The 20163-nt window shown below is 62.8% G+C and overlaps 2 protein-coding genes across 2 annotated transcripts; one reads left to right on the forward strand and one right to left on the reverse strand.

Annotated features, from left to right (window-relative positions):
* Positions 1–3338: 3338 nt before the first annotated feature.
* LOC134509476 (5'-3' exonuclease PLD3-like) lies at positions 3339–11469 on the reverse strand. Its single transcript, XM_063322018.1, has 12 exons — positions 11411–11469; positions 9864–9902; positions 9047–9097; positions 8765–8922; positions 8489–8672; positions 7278–7398; positions 7044–7171; positions 6696–6896; positions 6477–6616; positions 6218–6383; positions 5998–6097; positions 3339–4069 (listed from the first exon to the last, which is right to left on the reverse strand). The coding sequence occupies exons 2-12, from the start codon at positions 9888–9890 to the stop codon at positions 3810–3812; spliced, it is 1536 nt and encodes a 511-aa protein (XP_063178088.1). The 5' UTR covers positions 9891–9902; positions 11411–11469; the 3' UTR covers positions 3339–3809.
* A 113-nt stretch (positions 11470–11582) lies between these two features.
* CUNH19orf47 (chromosome unknown C19orf47 homolog) lies at positions 11583–19839 on the forward strand. Its single transcript, XM_063322017.1, is given in 10 exon segments — positions 11583–11659; positions 14356–14423; positions 14764–14851; positions 15182–15296; positions 15415–15496; positions 16555–16630; positions 16632–16687; positions 16882–17028; positions 17326–17396; positions 17905–19839. Coding segments are annotated over 9 exon segments (1116 nt in total). The 5' UTR covers positions 11583–11659; positions 14356–14404; the 3' UTR covers positions 18367–19839.
* Positions 19840–20163: the final 324 nt, after the last annotated feature.

The following is a 20163-nucleotide window of genomic DNA, read 5'->3' on the forward strand; positions in this document are numbered from 1 at the left end:
TCCGCTTCCACCGTTCTAAATCTGTTTTCTCCCTTTTTTGTTTTTATTTTTTTTTGTTTGTTTTTTTTTTTTTTTCTTTTTGTTTTTGTTTTCTCTCGACGCCCAACAAACGAAATAAAGTTTTTGGATTTGGGAAATTTCATTCCGCCCCCCCTGTCCCCCCTCCCAAAAAAAAAAAAAAATTGAGCGTAAAAACCTGCCGGGCGCAATTCCCGTCGAGAAAGAAAAGAGTTTCGGGGACACCGTTCCGTCCCTTCCTCCGGAAATCAGGGCGATGGGGACCCCAATTAGTGCCTCGGGGACCCCAATTAGGGTGATGGGGACCCTAATTAGCACCCCAGGGACCCCAATTAGCACCACGGGGATCCCAATTAGTGCCACGGGGATCCCAATTGTCACCCCGGGACCCCAGTTAAGGTGATGGGGACCCCAATTAGTGCCACGGGAAGCCACTTAGTGTGATGGGGACCCCAATTAGCACCCCAGGGACCCCAATTAGCACCACGACCCCAATTAGGGTGATGGAGACCCTAATTAGCCCCACAGGGACTCCAATTAGCACCACGGGGATCCCAATCACTGCCACAGGGACCCCAATTAGCACCCGAAGGGACCCCATTTTGGCTGATGGGGACCCCAATTAGCACCCCAGGACCCCAATTAGGGTGATGGGGACCCTAATTAGCACCCCAGGACCCCAATTAGCACCACAGGGACCCCAATTAGGGTGATGGATACCCTAATTGGCACCACAGGGACCCCAATTAGTGCCACGTGGACCCCAATTGTCACCCCAGGACCCCAATTAAGGTGATGGGAACCCCAATTAGCACCCCAGGGACCCCAATTAAGGTGATGGGGACCCTAATTAGCACTCCAGGGACTCCAATTAGCACCACGGGGATCCCAATTAGTGCCACGGGGACCCCAATTAGCACCCCAGGGACCCCAATTAGGCTGATGGGGACCCCAATTAGCACCCCAGGACCCCAATTAGGGTGATGGGGACCCTAATTAGCACCACAGGGACCCCAATTAGCACCACAGGGACCCCAATTAGGGTGATGGATACCCTAATTAGCACCCCAGGGACCCCAATTAGCACCCAGGACCCCAATTAGTGCCACGGGGAGCCCAGTTGGCACCACGGGAACCCCAATTAGTGCCACGGGGACCCCAATTGTCACCCCAGGACCCCAATTAAGGTGATGGGAACCCCAATTAGCACCCCAGGGACCCCAATTAAGGTGATGGGGACCCTAATTAGCACCACAGGGACCCCAATTAGCACCCCAGGACCCCAATTAGTGCCATGGGGAGCCCAGTTGGCACCACAGGGACACCAATTAGCGCCACGGGGACCCCAATTAGCGTGATAGAGACCCTAATTAGCCCCACAGGGACTCCAATTAGCACCACGGGGATCCCAATCAGTGCCACGGGGACCCCAGGGACCCCATTTAGGCTGATGGGGACCCTAATTAGCACCCCAGGACCCCAATTAAGGTGATGGGGACACCAATTAGCACCACGGGGACCCCAATTAGCGCCACGGGGACCCCAAAGAGGGTGATGGGGACCCTAATTAGCACCCCAGGGACCCCAATTAGCACCACAGGGACCCCAATTAGTGCCACAGGGACCCCAATCGTCACCCCAGGGACCCCATTTAGGCTGATGGGGACCCTAATTAGCACCTCAGGGACCCCAATTAGCACCACGGGGACCCCAATTAGTGCCACGGGGACCGCAATTAGCACCCCAGGGACCCCAATTAAGGTGATGGGGACCCCAATTAGCACCACAGGACCCCCATTAGGGTGATGGAGACCCTAATTAGCACCCCAGGACCCCCATTAGCACCCCAGGGACCCCAATTAGCTCCACAGGGACGCCAATTGTCACCCCAGGGACTCCAATTAGGGTGATGGGGACCCTAATTAGCACCACAGGGACCCCAATTAGCACCACGGGGACCCCAATTAGTGCCATGGGGACCCCAATTGTCACCCCAGGACCCCAATTAAGGTGACGGGGATCCCAATTAGAGCCCCAGGACCCCACTTAGTGTGATGGGGACCCCCAATTAGCACCACAGGACCCCCATTAGGATGATGAAGACCCTAATTAGCACCCCAGGACCCCAATTAGCACCCCCGGGACCCCAATTAGCGCCACAGGGAGCCCAATTGTCACCCCAGGACCCCAATTAGGGTGACGGGGACTCTAATTAATGCCACGAGGACCCCAATTTTCTCCCCAGGACGCCTAATTGGCACCCTCGGGTGCATCCTCCAGGCGCTTCGAGGCCCTGGGTGTTGGGGGTCCCGGGTGCCCCAGGTCCCCACCAAGGGGGGGGACCCCCACCCATGGGTGCCGCTCACCCCCTCCCTACGCTTCTCCCCGCCCCGGCAGAGAGCTCCGGCGACGCGGCACGGCCCCGAACCCCCCCCATCCCAACCCATCCTATCCCAGTCCATCCCACCCCCATCCCAGTCCATCCCAGTCCATCCCACCCCCATCCCATCCCATCCCAACCCATCCTATCCCAGTCCATCCCACCCCCATCCCAGTCCATCCCAGTCCATCCCACCCCCATCCCATCCCATCCCAACCCATCCTATCCCAGTCCATCCCACCCCCATCCCAGTCCATCCCAGTCCATCCCACCCCCATCCCATCCCATCCCATCCCATCCCATCGCCATCCCAGTTCATCCCATCCCAGTCCATCACAATTCATCCCATCCCATCCCCATCCCATCCCAGTCCATCCCATCCCAGTCCATCCCATCCCCAACCCATTTCATCCTGTTCCAGTCCGTCCCAGTCCATCCCATCCCAGTCCATCCCATCCCTATCCCATCCCAGTCTGTCCCATCCCCATCCCATCCCATGCCCATCCCATCCCAGTCCATCCCATCCCATCCCCATCCCATCCCAGTTCATCCCATCCCAGTCCATCCCAATTCATCCCATCTCATCCCCATCCCATCCCATGTCATTCCATCTCATCCCATTCCATCCCATCCCATCCCCATCCCATTCCAGTCCATCCCAGCCTACCCCATCCCATGCTGTCCCAGTCCATCCCATCCCATCCCCATCCCATCCCATGTCATTCCATCTCATCCCATCCCATCCCATCCCAGTCCATCCCATCCCATTCCATCTCATCCCATTCCATCCCATCCCATCCCCATCCCATCCCAGTCCATCCCACCCCATCCCAGTTGATCCCATCCCATCCCCATCCCAATTCATCCCATCCCATCCCAGTTCATCCCAGTCCATCCCACCCCGTCCCATCCCATTCCCGGGTTGGGGGAGGCTTGGATGGGCTCCGGAGGCCGCCTTGGAAACCCTCGGCCGTAGCCGGGCGCTTTCCTCCCGGCGCCCAACCGACGGCGCCCGACTCCGGTTTTGCCGACTTTCGGCAAAACCCCGGCGGGGAGGAAAAGGCGGACGCAACGGGATGAGGCCGGGCCGGATCCTCCCGCCGTCGCTTCTTGGAATAAACGGCGTTTGCCGCCAAACGCGACATTTCGTCGCGTTTTTTTTACCGGGATGGGGGTCGGTGCAGCCGAGATTCGGTGGCGGGGGGGGCGGCGCGGCGCCGGCGCGGCATTTGGCAACCTCGGGGAGGCCGAACTCACCGACGGCGAGGCAAAATTTGCAGGAAAACGTCGCTTTTTTGCGGGTTTTTGGTTTTGACTCTTTTGGGCGCTTTTTCGGTTCCGTTTCGCCGCCCCGGAATCGGCGGCGCCGGGGCCGAAGCGGTGAAGGGGGTGGTGGTGGAGGGGGGGGGTTTCACCGCTTGCCCCCTCCCGCCGCCCCGCAGACGCTCCCCCACCGCTCGGCGTCGCCGATGTCGGCGCTGTACCGGGAATTCCAATCCCGCTCGAAAACCGCCTGCAGCTGCTCCCGCAGGGTGACGCCGCCGACGCCGACGCCGCCATCGCCGCCGCCATCGCCGCCGCCATCGCCGCCGCTTGGGCTCGCCGTTTGGTTCACCACCAGCGCCGAGCCCGCCGTCCGCGTGAAGTAGTCGCCGGACCAGTTGGACGTCCCTGAAAGATCGATTTTAGGGGTTTTTTTTGGGGGGGGGCGGTGGGGCTGCCCCACACGGTCCTGCCGTGGGTCCAGCTGGGAAGGGGGGGAAGGGAATTAAGGGGGGAGGGGGACACCCCGAACCAGGGTGGGGGCTATGGGGCGCCCCACTGTGGGGTTTTAGGGTGTGAGGACGGGGCAGGGAGCTATGGGGCGCCCCACTGTGGGGTTTTAGGGTGTGAGGACGGGGCAGGGAGCTATGGGGCGCCCCACTGTGGGGTTTTAGGGTGTGAGGACGGGGCAGGGAGCTATGGGGCGCCCCACTGTGGGGTTTTAGGGTGTGAGGACGGGGCAGGGAGCTATGGGGCGCCCCACTTGGGGGTTATAGGGAGCTAGGGCAGGGCAGGGAGCTATGGGGCGCCCCACTTTGGGGTTGTAGGGTTTCCAGGAGAGGACAGGGACCTATGGGGCGCCCCACTTTGGGGCTGTGGAGTGCCAGGACAGGGCAGGGAGCTATGGGGTGCCCCACTTGGGGGTTATAGGGAGCTAGGGCAGGGCAGGGAGCTATGGGGCACCCCACTTCAGGGTTGTGGGGTGCCAGGATGGGGCAGGGAGCTATAGGGCACCCCACTTGGAGGTTGTGGGGTGCCAGGGAGGGCCCTATGGGGCACTCCAATTTGGGGTTGTGGGGTGCCAGGACAGGGCAGGGAGCTATGGGGCGCCCCACTTGGGGGTTGTAGGGTGTGAGGATGGGGCAGGGAGCTATGGGGCGCCCCACTTGGGGGTTATAGGGAGCTAGGGCAGGGCAGGGAGCTATGGGGCGCCCCACCTGGGGGTTGTGGGGTTTCCAGGAGGGGACAGGGACCTATGGGGCACCCCACTGTGGGGTTTTAGGGTGTGAGGACGGGGCAGGGAGCTATGGGGCGCCCCACTGTGGGATTGTAGGGTGTGAGGATGGGGCAGGGAGCTATGGGGCACGCCGCTTGGGGGTTGTGGGGTGCCAGGGAGGGCCCTATAGACAGCCCAATTTGGGGCTTTAGGGGGCCAGGACGCTATGGGGCACCCCACTTCGGGGTTGCGGGGTGCCAGGACGGGGCAGGGAGCTATGGGGCGCCCCACTTGGGGGTTGTAGGGTGTGAGGATGGGGCAGGGAGCTATGGGGCGCCCCACTTGGGGGTTATAGGAAGCTAGGGCAGGGCAGGGAGCTATGGGGTGCCCCACCTGGGGGTTGTGGGGTTTCCAGGAGGGGACAGGGACCTATGGGGCGCCCCACTGTGGGGTTTTAGGGTGTGAGGACGGGGCAGGGAGCTATGGGGCGCCCCACTGTGGGGTTGTAGGGTGTGAGGACGGGGCAGGGAGCTATGGGGTGCCCCACTTGGGGGTTATAGGGAGCTAGGGCAGGGCAGGGAGCTATGGGGCGCCCCACTTGGGGGTTATAGGGAGCTAGGGCAGGGCAGGGAGCTATGGGGCGCCCCACCTGGGGGTTGTGGGGTTTCCAGGAGGGGACAGGGACCTATGGGGAGCCCCACTGTGGGGTTTTAGGGTGTGAGGATGGGGCAGGGAGCTATGGGGCGCCCCACTTGGGGGTTATAGGGAGCTAGGGCAGGGCAGGGAGCTATGGGGCACGCTGCTTGGGGGTTGTGGGGTGCCAGGGAGGGCCCTATAGACAGCCCAATTTGGGGCTTTAGGGGGCCAGGACGCTATGGGGCACCCCACTTCGGGGTCGCGGGGTGCCAGGACGCGGCAGGGAGCTATGGGGCGCCCCACTTGGGGGTTGTGTGGTGCCAGGGAGGGCCCTATAGGCAGCCCAATTTGGGACTTGAGGGGGCCAGGACGCTATGGGGTGCCCCCCTTGGGAGCTGTGGGGTGTGCCAGGACCCCTCAAAAACCAGTCCCCCCCCCTACCCCCCCGGTGCCACCGTCCCCACCGCGGCGCCGCGGCGCTCACCGATATACGCCGCCTTCTCCGTCACCATGTACTTGTTGTGGTTGACGCGGGCGTAGGGGATGCGGGTTTGCGCCGCGCTCGCTGGCACCACGAAAAGCCGCTACGGGCCGGGGAGGGGGGGAAGCCAGGAGAACGTCACCCACCGAAAGGCGGCCGCGCCGGCCGGCTCCCCGCGGTGCCCCCCTTTTCCCCCCCCCCGCCCCCCCCCGCCGATACCCACCACCTCCACGCCGTAGCCGGTGCGGTTGTCGGCGAGGGCGGCGAGGGATCGGAGGAAGGGGAACATGGCGGGCGAGCTGTGCCGCCAACAAGCCGCCAACAAGCGAACCTTGACGCCCCGTTCGAAGACGGCTCGCCGCAGCCGGTTATCGATGGCCGGCCAAAACCTGGGGGAGGGGAAAGAGTTAGGAACGGCCCCGCCGGGGGGAGGAGGGGGGCGGCGCGCCGGCAAACCGGGATCGGCGCGGGATCGTAGGGACCTTCGGGGGCGGGAGAATTCGGTGGTGGGGAGGTAGCTCATGACGGCGACGTCGACGAAGGCCTCGGCGGCGTCGATGACGTCCAAGAGGGCGCCCAGATCCGGGGTGCGACCTTCGGCGCAGAGAGGCGGCGGGGAGCTCTGCCGGAATCACGGGATACGGATCAAAACCGCCGCCGCTCCTCGGCACGCCAACCGCGGCGCCGATTCGGGGCCGTACCGAGAAGTAGACGGCGGCGGCGGTGTCGTTGAGCTTCAATTCCAACGGCGTCTCCATGTTGAAGGCGGTGGAATAATTTTCTGGCCACGGCGCCGGGATGGAAGCGCCGGGAACGCCCAGAGCCCAATAAGCTTCGAAAATTTTCCCTAAATCTTGAGCCAAGCAGCTGCAGTTGTAGACGGCGGCGCCGAGCTCCTTCACCTGCGGCGGCGGCACCGTCACATCGCCGGGCAGCGCTGCCGGCGTCCGACGTCCCCCTCCCCACCCCGAATCCCGGCTTCCGGCGCTTTTTTTTTTTTTTGGGTTGGGATAACCCCGGCGCCGGTTGGCGGCGGCGCCGCCGCTCACCTGGGTCAAGGACCTCCAGTCCATGTTGGCGCTGCCCACGTAGAGGTGGGTGCCGTCGACGAGCCAGAATTTGGTGTGCAGCACGCCGCCGGTGAGCTGCGGCATGTCCACGGCGCGCACCGCCGCCCCTGCGGCACAACAAATCGGGCGTCGTGTCCCCCCCCGCCAAAAAAAAATTAAAAAAACCCAAAAAAAAACCATTTTGGGGAGGGTTTTTTTTTGGCCATCGCTCACCGCTCTGCTCCAGCGCCCGCAGGTCGTTCAACGGGGATTTGGCCGAGGGGCGGCTGACGGCGACGCGGACGGCGACGCCGCGCCGGGATAAGCCGAGGAGTTCCTGCAGGATTTGTTCCCCCTGGAGCGGCGGCGGCGGCGGCGGCGGCGGGGTTTGAGGCCGGGAATTCCCAAAAAAAAAAGGCGAAATGGTGAAAAATGAAGAGGAGAAAATAGAGGCCGGCGCCGGGTTCAAGCGGCGGAATGGGAGGCGTGTGCCGGATGGCGCCGGATGGCGCCGGGCCTGGGAAGCGGAGGGTTCGCGCGTCCGCGGTTTGAGGCTGGAAATTCCCCCCCCAAAAAGGAGAAATGGTTAAAAATGAGGAGACGGAGGGAAAAGAGCGTCTGGCGCCGGAATGGGAGGCGTGTGCCGGATGGTGCCGGATGGCGCCGGGCCTGGGAAGCGGAGGGTTCACGCGTCCGCGGTTTGAGGCTGGAAATTCCCCCCCAAAAAAGGAGAAATGGTTAAAAATGAGGAGACGGAGGGAAAAGAGCGTCCGGCGCCGGGTTCAAGGGCCGGAATGGGAGCCGCGTGCCGCGTTGTGCCGGACCTGGGAAGCGGAGGGTTCGCGCGTCCGCGGTTTGAGGCTGGAAATTCCCCCCCAAAAAAGGAGAAATGGTTAAAAATGAGGAGAGAGAGGGAAAAGAGCGTCCGGCGCCGGGTTCAAGCGCCGGAATGGGAGCCGTGTGCCGCGTTGTGCCGGACCTGGGAAGCGGAGGGTTCGCGCGTCCATGGTTTGAGGCTGGAAATTATAAAAAAAAAAGGAGAAATGGTTAAAAATGAGGAGACGGAGGGAAAAGAGCGTCCGGCGCCAGGTTCAAGGGCCGGAATGGGAGCCGCGTGCCGGATGGCGCCGGACCTGGGAAGCAGAGGGTTCGCGCGTCCGCGGTTTGAGGCTGGAAATTCCCCCCCAAAAAAAGGAGAAATGGTTAAAAATGAGGAGACGGAGGGAAAAGAGCGTCCGGCGCCGGGTTCAAGGGCCGGAATGGGAGCCGCGTGCCGCGTTGTGCCGGACCTGGGAAGCGGAGGGTTCGCGCGTCCATGGTTTGAGGCTGGAAATTCCCCCCAAAAATGGCAGAAACAGTTAAAAATGAGGAGACGGTGGGGAAAAGAGCGTCCGGCGCCGGGTTCAAGCGCCGGAATGGGAGCCGCGTGCCGGATAGTGCCGGACCTGGGAAGCGGAGGGTTCGTGCGTCCCCGTGTCCTCGTTGGTGAGGGTCCAGTAGAAGGAGGCGATGTCCAGGCTGCGGTTGACGCTCCCCAAAAGGTTCATCCAGGTAAAGAAAGTGGAGGGATTCCGGATGGAATCGTTCCCGAAAATCATTCCTTCCGGGATGCTCTCCGCCAGGACGATCCTGCGGGAGAAAAATGGGTGCGGGGAGAGCGTCACGCCCCCCAACGTCGCCCCACGTCACGCCCCCCCCCCCCCCAACGACCGTCATCGTACCGGCACGTGTCGCCGCAGGATCCGGCGGCGTCGCCGCGGAATGCCGAGCTCGGCCGGAGGTTGAGGAAGAAGAGGAAGAGGAGGACGAAGAGGGCGAGGAGGAGGGTGGAGAGGAAGGCGCCGCCGGAGCGCAGGGCGGCGGAGGGGGGGTCGGCGCCCTGTAATTAAGGAATTAATTAATTAACTAATTAATTAAGGGGGTTTAAAGCCACCCCCCGCAAACAACGGGGGGATCCGGCAAAGGGATGGCACCGGATTCGGCTGAGGGTTGGGGGCGGTTACCTTCGGTGGGGAGCAGTGGGGCTGCCCCACAGAATCCTGCCGTGGGTCCAGCTGGGAAGGGGGGCAGGGAATTAAGGGGGGACGGGGACACCCCGAACCACGGTGGGGGCTATGGGGTGCCCCACCGTGGGGTTGTGGGGTGCCAGGACGGGGCAGGGAGCTATGGGGTGCCCCACCGTGGGGTTGTGGGGTGCCAGGACGGGGCAGGGAGCTATGGGGCACCCCACTTTAGGGCTGTGGGGTGCCAGGGAGGGCCCTATGGGGCACGCCGCTTGGGGGTTGTAGGGTGCTGGGGCAGGGCAGGGAGCTATGGGGCGCCCCACTTGGGGGTTGTGGGGTGCCAGGACGGGGCAGGGAGCTATGGGGTGCCCCACTTGGGGGTTGCGGGGTGCTGGGGCAGGGCAGGGAGCTATGGGGCGCCCCACTTGGGGGTTGTGGGGTGCCAGGACGGGGCAGGGGGCTATGGGGTGCCCCACTTGGGGGTTGTGGGGTGCTGGGGCAGGGCAGGGAGCTATGGGGCGCCCCACTTGGGGGTTGTGGGGTGCCAGGACGGGGCAGGGAGCTATGGGGTGCCCCACTTGGGGGTTGTGGGGTGCTGGGGCAGGGCAGGGAGCTATGGGGCGCCCCACTTGGGGGTTGTGGGGTGCCAGGACGGGGCAGGGAGCTATGGGGTGCCCCACTTTGGGGTTGTAGGGTGTGAGGATGGGGCAGGGAGCTATGGGGCGCCCCACTTGGGGGTCGCGGGGTCGCCAGGACGGGACAGGGAGCTCCGTGCCCCCCAAGTTGGGGGGCTGGGGGGTGCCGCCCGCGCCCATACCTGCCGGTAAATGCCGTGGGGCTTCATCCCGACGCCGCGCTGGAACCCAACGAACCGGATTTCTCCCCACATTCCCGGGCGGGCGCGGAGTCACTCCCCACGCTCCACACACCCCCCCCCCCTTCAAACTTCCAGGGGGGGGATTTTCGGGGTACGGATGAAGGCGGCGACCCCCCCTAAAAATCCAGTTTTGGGGGAGGGAAGGGGGGGCTGAAGTTTTCCCCGGCTGCCCCACGGCGTCGGGACGCTCACGTGCTGTGGGGCGGGAAGGGGAAGTGCCGGATCCTTCCCCCACCCCATTGACTCATCCCCTTTGCGAAATGGGTTGGGGGGGGGGCACCCGGGGGGCACCCACCCCACCCCACCCCCAAATTTTGGGATTTTCGGGGGGGGCAGGGACACGTTTAGGGGCGAGTTTAGGGAGGGGTTTGGGGCCAGGGAGGGATTTCAGGGCGAATTCAACGGATTTTAGGGCGAATTCAACGGCCAGGGACAGGTTTAGGGGCGAATTTAGGGGACAGGGACGGATTTAAGGACGAATTAAACTTATTGAAGGGCAAATTAAATGCCCCGGGGACGCATTTAATGCCAAATCAAATGGCCAGGGACACATTTAGGGACGAGTTTAAGGCCAGGGAGAGATTTAAGGCCGGGTTTAGGGATAGGGACAGATTTAAGGCCATTTTAAATGGCCGGGGACACGTTTAGGGACGTGTTTAGGGGCAGATTTAAGGCCAGGGACAAATTTAATGCCAATTTAAATGGCCAGGGACACGTTTAGGGGCGAGTTTAAGGGCAGATTTAAGGCCAAGGACAAATTTAATGCCAATTTAAATGGCCAGGGACACGTTTAGGGGCGAGTTTAAGGGCAGATTTTAGGCCAGGGAGAGATTTAATGCCCATTTAAAGGACACGGGACACGTTTAGGGGCGAATTTAGGGACAGGGACGGATTTAAGGCCAAATTAAACGGCCAGGGACGTATTTAGGGACGAGTTTAAGGCCAGGTTTAGGGACAGGGACACGTTTAATGCCCATTTAAATGGCCAGGGACACGTTTAGGCCCAGGTTTAGGGACAGGGACGTATTTAAGGACAAATTAAACGGCCAGGGACATATTTAGGGGTGAGTTTAGGGCCAGGTTTAAGGCCAGGGACGTATTTAATACCAAATTAAATCGCCAGGGACATATTTAAGGCCAGGTTTAGGGACAGGAACAGATCTAAGGCCAAAATAAATGCCCAGGGACATGTTTAGGGGCAAGGTTAGGGACAGGGACAAGTTTAAGGCCAAAATAAATGGCCAGGGACACGTTTAGGGCCGGGCTTAGGGACAGGGACGTGTTTTAGGCCCAAATTTAATGACCGGGGCCGGGTTTAGGCCCAGTTTTGGGGGCAGCGAGACGTTTTGGGAGCCAATTTTCGCCCCGGGACGTATTTAGGGCCTGGTTCGGACGGGGTTTAAGGTTTGGGACGCGTTTAAGGCCTCGGTGCCCCCCCCCCTCCGTCCCCGTCCCCGTCCCCGTCCCTCCCCCCCCCCGCCCCGTACCGGAGACACCGGCGTCCGCGGGGGCGGTTGATCCCGGAGCCGGCCGCTAGGGGGGGCGCTGTTCGGTCCTCCAGCGCTCTATGGTCGCCCCGCCCTTCAGTCCCTCCCGCGCCACCGCTGCCTAGAGCGGCCCCCCCGCCTCACCCCGGGGGGACGCGCTGGGCCGGGCGGCGAGGTCACTTCCGGCGCTCTGTGGCCGTTGTTTCCGGTGGGGCCCGGCCCGGCGGCGGCGGGATGGGGAACGGAGAGGTGAGGGGGTGGGGGGGGCCGGGAGGGAAGGGGAGGGGCTGTGGGGCAGGGGGAGGGGACGGGACGGGATGGGGGGGAGCTGTGGGGCAGGAGGAGGGAGCGGGGAGGGGGGTGTGGGGCAGGAGAAGGGGGTGGGGGGGTATGTGGGGCAGGAGAAGGGGATGGGGGGGGGCTGTGGGGCAGGCGGAGGGGGCAGGGAGGGGTCGTGGGGCAGGAGGAGGGGGTGGAGAGGGGGGTGTGAGGCAGGAGGAGGGGGTAGGGGAGGACGTGGGGCAGGAAGGGGCTGTGGGGCAGGAGGAGGGGGGTATGTGGGGCAGGTGGCGGGGTCGGCGGCGGGGCTGTGGGGCAGGACGAGGGGGCATGTGGGGCAGGTGGAGGGGTCGGGGCGGGGGCTGTGGGGCAGGAGGAGGGGACAAGAGGGGCTGTGGGGCAGGAGGGGCTGTGGGGCAGGACGAGGGGGCATGTGGGGCAGGTGGAGGGGTCGGCGGGGGCTGTGGGGCAGGACGAGGGGGCATGTGGGGCAGGTGGAGGGGTCGGGGCGGGGACTGTGGGGCAGGAGGAGGGGACAAGGGGGGCTGTGGGGCAGGAGGGGCTGTGGGGCAGGAGGAGGGGGCATGTGGGGCGGGTGGAGGGGGTCGGCGGGGGCTGTGGGGCAGGACGAGGGGGCATGTGGGGCAGGTGGAGGGGTCGGGGCGGGGGCTGTGGGGCAGGAGGAGGGGACAAGGGGGGCTGTGGGGCAGGAGGGGCTGTGGGGCAGGAGGAGGGGGCATGTGGGGCAGGTGGAGGGGTCGGCGGGGGCTGTGGGGCAGGACGAGGGGGCATGTGGGGCAGGTGGAGGGGTCGGGGCGGGGGCTGTGGGGCAGGAGGAGGGGACAAGGGGACTGTGGGGCAGGAGGGGCTGTGGGGCAGGACGAGGGGGCATGTGGGGCAGGTGGAGGGGGTCGGGGCGGGGGGCTGTGGGGCAGGAGGAGGGGACAAGGGGGGCTGTGGGGCAGGAGGGGCTGTGGGGCAGGAGGAGGGGGCATGTGGGGCAGGTGGAGGGGTCGGCGGGGGCTGTGGGGCAGGACGAGGGGGCATGTGGGGCAGGTGGAGGGGTCGGGGCGGGGGCTGTGGGGCAGGAGGAGGGGACAAGGGGGGCTGTGGGGCAGGAGGGGCTGTGGGGCAGGAGGAGGGGGCATGTGGGGCAGGTGAGGGGTCGGCGGGGGCTGTGGGGCAGGACGAGGGGGCAGGGAGGGCTGTGGGGCAGGAGGAGGGGACAAGGGGGGCTGTGGGGCAGGAGGAGGGGGCATGTGGGGCAGGTTGAGGGGTCGGGGCGGGGGCTGTGGGGCAGGAGGAGGGGACAAGGGGGGCTGTGGGGCAGGAGGGGCTGTGGGGCAGGAGGAGGGGGCATGTGGGGCAGGTGGAGGGTCGGCGGGGGCTGTGGGGCAGGACGAGGGGGCATGTGGGGCAGGTTGAGGGGTCGGGGCGGGGGCTGTGGGGCAGGAGGAGGGGACAAGGGGGGCTGTGGGGCAGGAGGAGGGGGCAGAGGAGGGGCTGTGGGGCAGGAGGAGGGGTCGGCGGGGACTGTGGGGCAGGAGGAGGGGGCAGGGAGGGCTGTGGGGCAGGAGGAGGGGGCAGAGGAGGGGCTGTGGGGCAGGAGGAGGGGTCGGCGGGGGCTGTGGGGCAGGAGGAGGGGGCAGGGAGAGCTGTGGGGCAGGAGGAGGGGACAAGGGGGGCTGTGGGGCAGGAGGGGCTGTGGGGCAGGAGGAGGGGGCATGTGGGGCAGGTGGAGGGGTCGGCGGGGGCTGTGGGGCAGGAGGAGGGGACGAGGGGGGCTGTGGGGCAGGAGGGGCTGTGGGGCAGGAGGAGGGGGCAGAGGAGGGGCTGTGGGGCAGGAGGAGGGGTCGGCGGGGGCTGTGGGGCAGGAGGAGGGGGGCAGGGAGGGCTGTGGGGCAGGAGGAGGGGTCGGCGGGGACTGTGGGGCAGGACGAGGGGGCAGGGAGGGCTGTGGGCAGGAGGAGGGGGCAGGGAGGGCTGTGGGGCAGGAGGGGGCTGTGGGGCAGGAGGAGGGGGCAGGGGGCGGCTGTGGGGCAGGGGGAGGGGACAAGGGGGGCTGTGGGGCAGGAGGAGGGGGCAGAGGAGGGGGCTGTGGGGCAGGAGGAGGGGGGCAGGGAGGGCTGTGGGGCAGGAGGAGGGGGCAGAGGAGGGGCTGTGGGGCAGGAGGAGGGGTCGGCGGGGGCTGTGGGGCAGGAGGAGGGGGCAGGGAGGGCTGTGGGGCAGGAGGAGGGGGCAGGGAGGGCTGTGGGGCAGGAGGATGGGGACGAGGGGGGCTGTGGGGCAGGGAGGGGCTGTGGGGCAGGAGGAGGGGGCAGGGGGCGGCTGTGGGGCAGGGGGAGGGGACGTGGGGGTTGTGGGGCAGGAAGAGGGGGCAGAGAGGGGCTGTGGGGCAGGAGGAGGGGGCTTGGGACAGGCAGAGGGGGCGGAGAGGAGGTGTGGGGCAGGGGGGAGGGGCTGTGGGGCAAGAGGAAGGGGGCGGGAAGGGGCTGTGGGGCAGGAGGAGGGGGCGGCAGGGGCTATGGGGCAGGCGGAGGGGACAGGGAGGGGGTGAAGACGGAGCTGTGGGGGGGCTGTGGGGCAGGAGTAGGGGCTGTGGGGCAGGAGGGGCTGTGGGGGCAGGCCGGGATGGGGGGCAGCAGCACCCACTCTCTGCCCCCCAGGCTGCTGCCGGCGCCGCCGCCTGACCCGCCGTCCTCCGCCTCCTCCGCCATGGTGTCCGTCACCATGGGTAAGGCCCATTCCCACCCCCCCCCCCCCAACAAAACCCCCCGAAATTCCTCAAAAACCCCCCCCAAAACCGCCTCTCCTCAACCCTCCCCCTCTCCCCTCCCCCCACCCTGCCATCCCGAGACTTTTCCTTCCCCTTTCCCATTAATCCCCCCCCCGCGACAGCTGGGAACGCCCGGAATGAACCTCTGGGAGCCGCTGCCTGCCCAAACCCAGGCCCCTTCCCCCCCCCCCCACCCCCCACCCCCCCCCGCTTCTTTTTTTCTGCTTAATTTCTCCTTTTTCCCCGGCTTTTGGGGTTGTTTTGTTTTGGTTTTTTTTTGTTTTTTTTTTTTTCCCAGCGACATCCGAATGGATTCAGTTTTTCAAGGAAGCCGGAATTCCCCCGGGCCCCGCCGTCAACTACGCCGTCATGTTTGTGGATAACAGGTGAGGCGGGGGAATAAACCCCCCCCCCAAAATCCTCCCCCCACCCCCCCCCCCCCCCCCGGTGAGGTCGGAGGAAGGAATTAAGCCGTTATCCCCCTCCTTAATTAATTCCGTTAATTATTATTCCTTTGCGTCGAACGTTCGTCGAATATCGCGGCTTTTATTCCCCGCTTCTTTTTTCATTCTCCGCTTCTTTTGGCTTCGCGGCGCTGTCGGCGTCGGGACGCTGCGCCTTAATTAACGGGAGCTCGTTAACGCCGGGGTGGGGAGGGGGGACGGACGGACGGACGGACGACACACCTCGTTAAATCCGGCTTTTTCTCCTCGCAGGATCCAGAAGAACATGCTGTTGGATCTCACCAAGGAGCTCATGAACGAGCTGGGCATCACGGTGGTGGGCGACATCATCGCCATCCTCAAACACGCCAAAATCGTCTACCGGCAGGTACGGAAAAACCGCGCCGACGGAATTTTTTCCTGCGTCGCTTCCGAAGGCGGAGGGGGCGGGGGGGGGGGGGACCAAAAAAACCAACCCTCTTCCCGGTTTTTTTTCCCTCCTTCAGGAGATGTGCAAAGCGGCCACCGAATCGCTCTACCCCGGCTCCCCGCCGCTTCAAGCCGAGCCGCGCCGCAACGCCGCCAGCGGTGAGCCCAAAGGTTCCGGGGAGATGAAATTTAATTCCGAGCGTTAAATCCATTCGGGAAAAAAAAGGGGATTGGGAAGGATCCGGCTCTTTCATTTAGCCGAATCCCCGGATTCTTGTCGCCGAAATCCCATGAGGTTTCAAACCTCGCCGTGCCGTGCCACACCGGCGTTGAGCGTAAAGGTTGCGGGGAGATGAAATTTAATTCCGAGCGTTAAATCCATTCGGGAAAAAAAAGGGGATTGGGAAGGATCCGGCTCTTTCATTTAGCCGAATCCACGGATTCTTGTCTCTGAAATCCCGCCGGGTTTCAAACCTCGCCGTGCCGTGACGCCGCCGGCGTTGAGCACAAAGGTTCCGGGGAGATGAAATCCCCCCCTCGCCCCCATTCCGAGTTTTAAATCCGTTCGGAAACGAAGGGCAGAACCCCCGCCTGCCTTCCCCACCTTCCCGGGAAGGATCCGGCTCTTTAATTTAGCCGAATCCACGGATTTTTGTCACCGAAATCCCGCCGGGTTTCAAACCTCGCCGTTCCACGATGCCACAAGCGGGAGGTTTTGGGGAGACGAAATCCCCCCTCGCCCCCATTCCGAGCGTTAAATCCGCTCGGAGAAAAGGGGCTGGGAAGGATCCGGCTCTTTAATTTAGCCGAATCCACGGATTTTTGTTGCCGAAATCCCGCCGGGTTTCAAACCTCACCCCACCGCGATGCCACAAGCGGGAAGTTTTGGGGAGACGAAATCCCCCCTCGGCCCCATTCCGAGCGTTAAATCCGCTCGGAGAAAAGGGGCTGGGAAGGATCCGGCTCTTTAATTTAGCCGAATCCATGGATTTTTGTCGCCGAAATCCCGCCGGGTTTCAAACCTCACCCCACCGCGATGCCACAAGCGGGAAGTTTTGGAGAGACGAAATCCCCCCTCGCCCCCATTCCGAGCGTTAAATCCGCTCGGAGAAAAGGGGCTGGGAAGGATCCGGCTCTTTAATTTAGCCGAATCCATGGATTTTTGTCGCCGAAATCCCGCCGGGTTTCAAAGCTCGCCGCGTTCCTTCCCCTTCCAGCCGCCAGCCGCATGATCGCCAACAGCTTGAGCCGCGACTCGCCTCCCGCCGCGCCCCCCCTCCTCCGCCAACGGCCCCCCCGCTTCCAAAATCTCCGTCACCGTCTCCAACAATCCGGGCGCCGCCAAGGCAGGTAGGGAAGGCGCCGGAGCCGGAAAACCGACGCTTTTTCCCCCTTCCCGCCCCCCCGCTGTTTTTTTTCCCCCCCAAAATTTTCCCGCCCTCCGGGCGGAAAGCGGCGTTAAAACAGGGAGAGGGGGGGATTTCCCGTGGAAAAACGGGATGGTTTCCCGGCCCTTCCCGACCCTTCTTCCTTCCTCTTCCCAGGTTTCTGCGGCGGGGCGGAGGAAAATCCCGCCATCCCGGGAAAACGGCGGCGGGTGACGGCGGAAATGGAAGGGAAATACATCATCCACATGCCCAAGGGCACCACGCCGCGGACGAAGAAAATCCTGGAGCAGCAGGCGGCCAAAGGTTTGGGATCGTCCGTTTTCCTCATTAGTCCCAGTCGTTAACGAATTCCCGCCAGGATTTTCCCATCCCGAGAGTTTTCGGGGGACGAATCTCGTTATTCCAAAGCGCCGGAAAGTTTCCGAGCTTCACGTTACCGTGGAGCGGGTTTTATTTCCTCCCCACCTCCATCCTCCGTGGGTAGGACGGGGCTGAGACGCCGGCAGCTGACCCAGCGGGGAGAATTCCCAAAATTCCAGGGAGAATTCCCCCCCCCAAAAAAAAAAAAAACAACCCCCCGCCCGGCGTTTTCTTTTGCAGGTCTGCAGCGGACGTCTGTCTTCGACCGGCTGGGAGCCGAAGCCAAAGCGGACGCCGCGGCGGGAGGGAAGGTGAGAAAAACCCGGGATTTTCGGCTGTATCCATGCGGAGATCCCGCCATCCCCTTCTCCCCCAAAAGATGATTCCGGGATTCGCCCCGGAAGGGGCTGAAGGAAGCGTGAAATAAGTGGGGGGGGGGGGGGGGGGGGAAACGCAGGGAAAGGCGGGTTGGAGCCAGCGGGTCCTCGATTTCCCGGGCGATTCCCGTCTGCGCTTTTATTCCCACCCCTTCCATGGGGGATCCGGGATGGTTGGTTTTTTTTTTCCCCCTCCTCGGGAAGTAAAAATTCCTCAGCCTGGAATTGCGGGGGGTGGGCGGGGAAAGAAAAAAAAGAGAAGAAAAAGAAGAGGGAATGGGATTTTATGGACCCGTCTGTGGCCTCGTCCGTAATCTGGGGCGGTATTCCGCCTCGTTACAATCCCCAAAACGCCTCTTGTCTCCAGGGGATGGAATTTGGGAAGCGGAGGGAAAAAGGGGATGCTGACACCACCCCCCCCCTCCTTTTCCTTGTCTCCCAGCCCAGGGGGGTCTTCAGCCGACTGGGTGACGCTTTGGGGCCCGAGGGGGACGAAGCCCCCGAGAGCGACGACGACGACGATTCCTCTTCCGTCCTCCAATACGCCGGCGTCCTAAAAAAACTCGTCAAACCCTTCCGGAAGGAAAACGCGGAATCGGAAGGGAAAGCGGAAAAGAAAATCGTCGGGTCGGAAGCCAAAAAACCCCTCGTCGGTGCCAGGAATGTCGCCGGGATCCGTAAACCGCCGCCGCCGTCGCCGCCGGCTTCCCAGACGGTATCGGGAGAAGCCCAGGATAGCGTCGTCACCAGCAGCAAGGATAAAACGGAACGGGAATTCCGGGTGACCATCAAAAGGACCTGGGGATGCGGGAAGGTGAGCAGCACCAGCGAGAGTCCCGGAGCGCAGATGGACAGTGCCGGCACCGTCAGCGTCTTCAAACGCCTCGGGAAGAAACCGGATTGATTCCCACTCTTTTCCCGTCGCCATCCTTCCCACTCGTCCCCGACGGTTTTCCGCTCGTCCCCGACGGTTTTTTCTGCTCGTCCCCACGGTTTTCCGCTCGGTCCCGCCCACTCTGTTCAACCCTCCCGAGCCTCATCCCGCTTTTCCCCTTTGGCTCATCCCTTGACAAGCGTTAGGGGAAATCCCGCCGAAATGAGGGGAAACGACCCTAATCCCGCCGGGAAAGGGTGTTTATCCCACAGGGAGAGGCTTCGTCCCGCGGGGAGACGCTAATCCCGTGGGGAAAGGACCCTCATCCCACTGGGAAAAGGACCCTCGTCCCACGGGGGGGATGCTTCATCCCGCGGGGAATCACGAATCCCACGGGGAAAGGACCCTCATCCCACTGGGAAAAGGACCATCATCCCACGAGGAGCTGCTTCATCCCACGAGGAGCTGCTTCATCCCACAGGGAGACCCTCATCCCACTGGGAAAGGACCCTCATCCCACTGGGAAAAGGACCCTCATCCCACGAGGAGATGCTTCATCCGATGGGAAAACAGAAATCCCCCGGGGAAAGGATCCTCATCCCATGGGAAAAGGACCCTCGTCCCATGGGGGGGATGCTTCATCCCGCGGGGAATCACGAATCCCACGGGGAAAGGACCCTCATCCCACTGGGAAAAGGACCCTCATCCCGCGAGGAGATGCTTCATCTGATGGGAGAACAGAAATCCCACGGGAAAACATGAATCCCACAGGGAAAGGAGATCTTCATCCCATGGGAAAAGGACCCTCGTCCCACTGGGAAAAGGACCCTCGTGCCATGGGGGGATGCTTCATCCCGCGGGGAATCACGAATCCCACGGGGAAAGGACCCTCGTCCCGTGGGGAGATGCTTCATCCCACGGGGAAAACCCGAATCCCACGGGAAAACCGCGGGGGAAAGAGGGGGGGAAAACCCCCTTCCCGACGGATTTCCAGCCTCCTCCCGGCAGCTGAGAGGCCAAATCCGTCCTCTCCATCTCCCACCGGCACCAAAACCCCCTTTTTTCCCCCCCCCGCCGGCCTTTCTTTTCCCCTTTTTCCGCAGGTTTTTTCCTATATTTAGGAATTCCGGAAAACTCCCTGCAGAGGGTTGTTGGGTTTTTTTGTCCTCCCCCACCCACCCACCCCCCCGTATTTTTTTCTGGGAGTTTTTCCCCGTTTTATTTAGGAATTTGCACCAAAAACGACTCCGGAAAACGAGCTTTACGGAGCGGGATTCTTAATTTTTCCGCCTTTCCGAGCAGCCTCGAAATATTTAATAATAATAATAATAATAATAATAATAATAATAATAAAAACCCCCAAAACATCAAAAAACTCCTCGGGGGCTGGAAGAAAAAAAAAAAAAAAGAAAAAAAACCCCCAAATTGCCTTAATTTAAGCGACACCTTAAGCTCATCCCGCCGCCAAACCCTAAACCGGGCTCGTTTTTTTTCTTTTTTTTTACCGAAATTATTTATTCCCCCCCCAAAAAATCTGCTTCTCCCGCCGAATTTACATCCCCGGCCTTCGCCCCGCCGCAAAAGGCGGAAAAGGGCTTTTTTCTCCTCAAAATAAAGACAAGGCCGGGGGGGGGGGGGGGGGGGGGGCCGAGTCGGGCCTGTAACGGCGAGTCTTTTTAATAAGAAAAAAAACCGTTAATTTGATTATTTTACCTGAAATTTTTGAGGGGGGAGGGGGGGGGGGCAGGTTTTCCTTCGCCGCTTGCGTTTGCTGTGTGGAAAAAAAGCCAAAAACGAGTGGATTTTTTTCAGGTTTTTTTTTTTTTT

The sequence above is a fragment of the Chroicocephalus ridibundus genome, unplaced genomic scaffold (genome assembly GCF_963924245.1).
Source record: "Chroicocephalus ridibundus unplaced genomic scaffold, bChrRid1.1 SCAFFOLD_410, whole genome shotgun sequence".
In the NCBI taxonomy this organism is placed as follows: domain Eukaryota; kingdom Metazoa; phylum Chordata; class Aves; order Charadriiformes; family Laridae; genus Chroicocephalus; species Chroicocephalus ridibundus.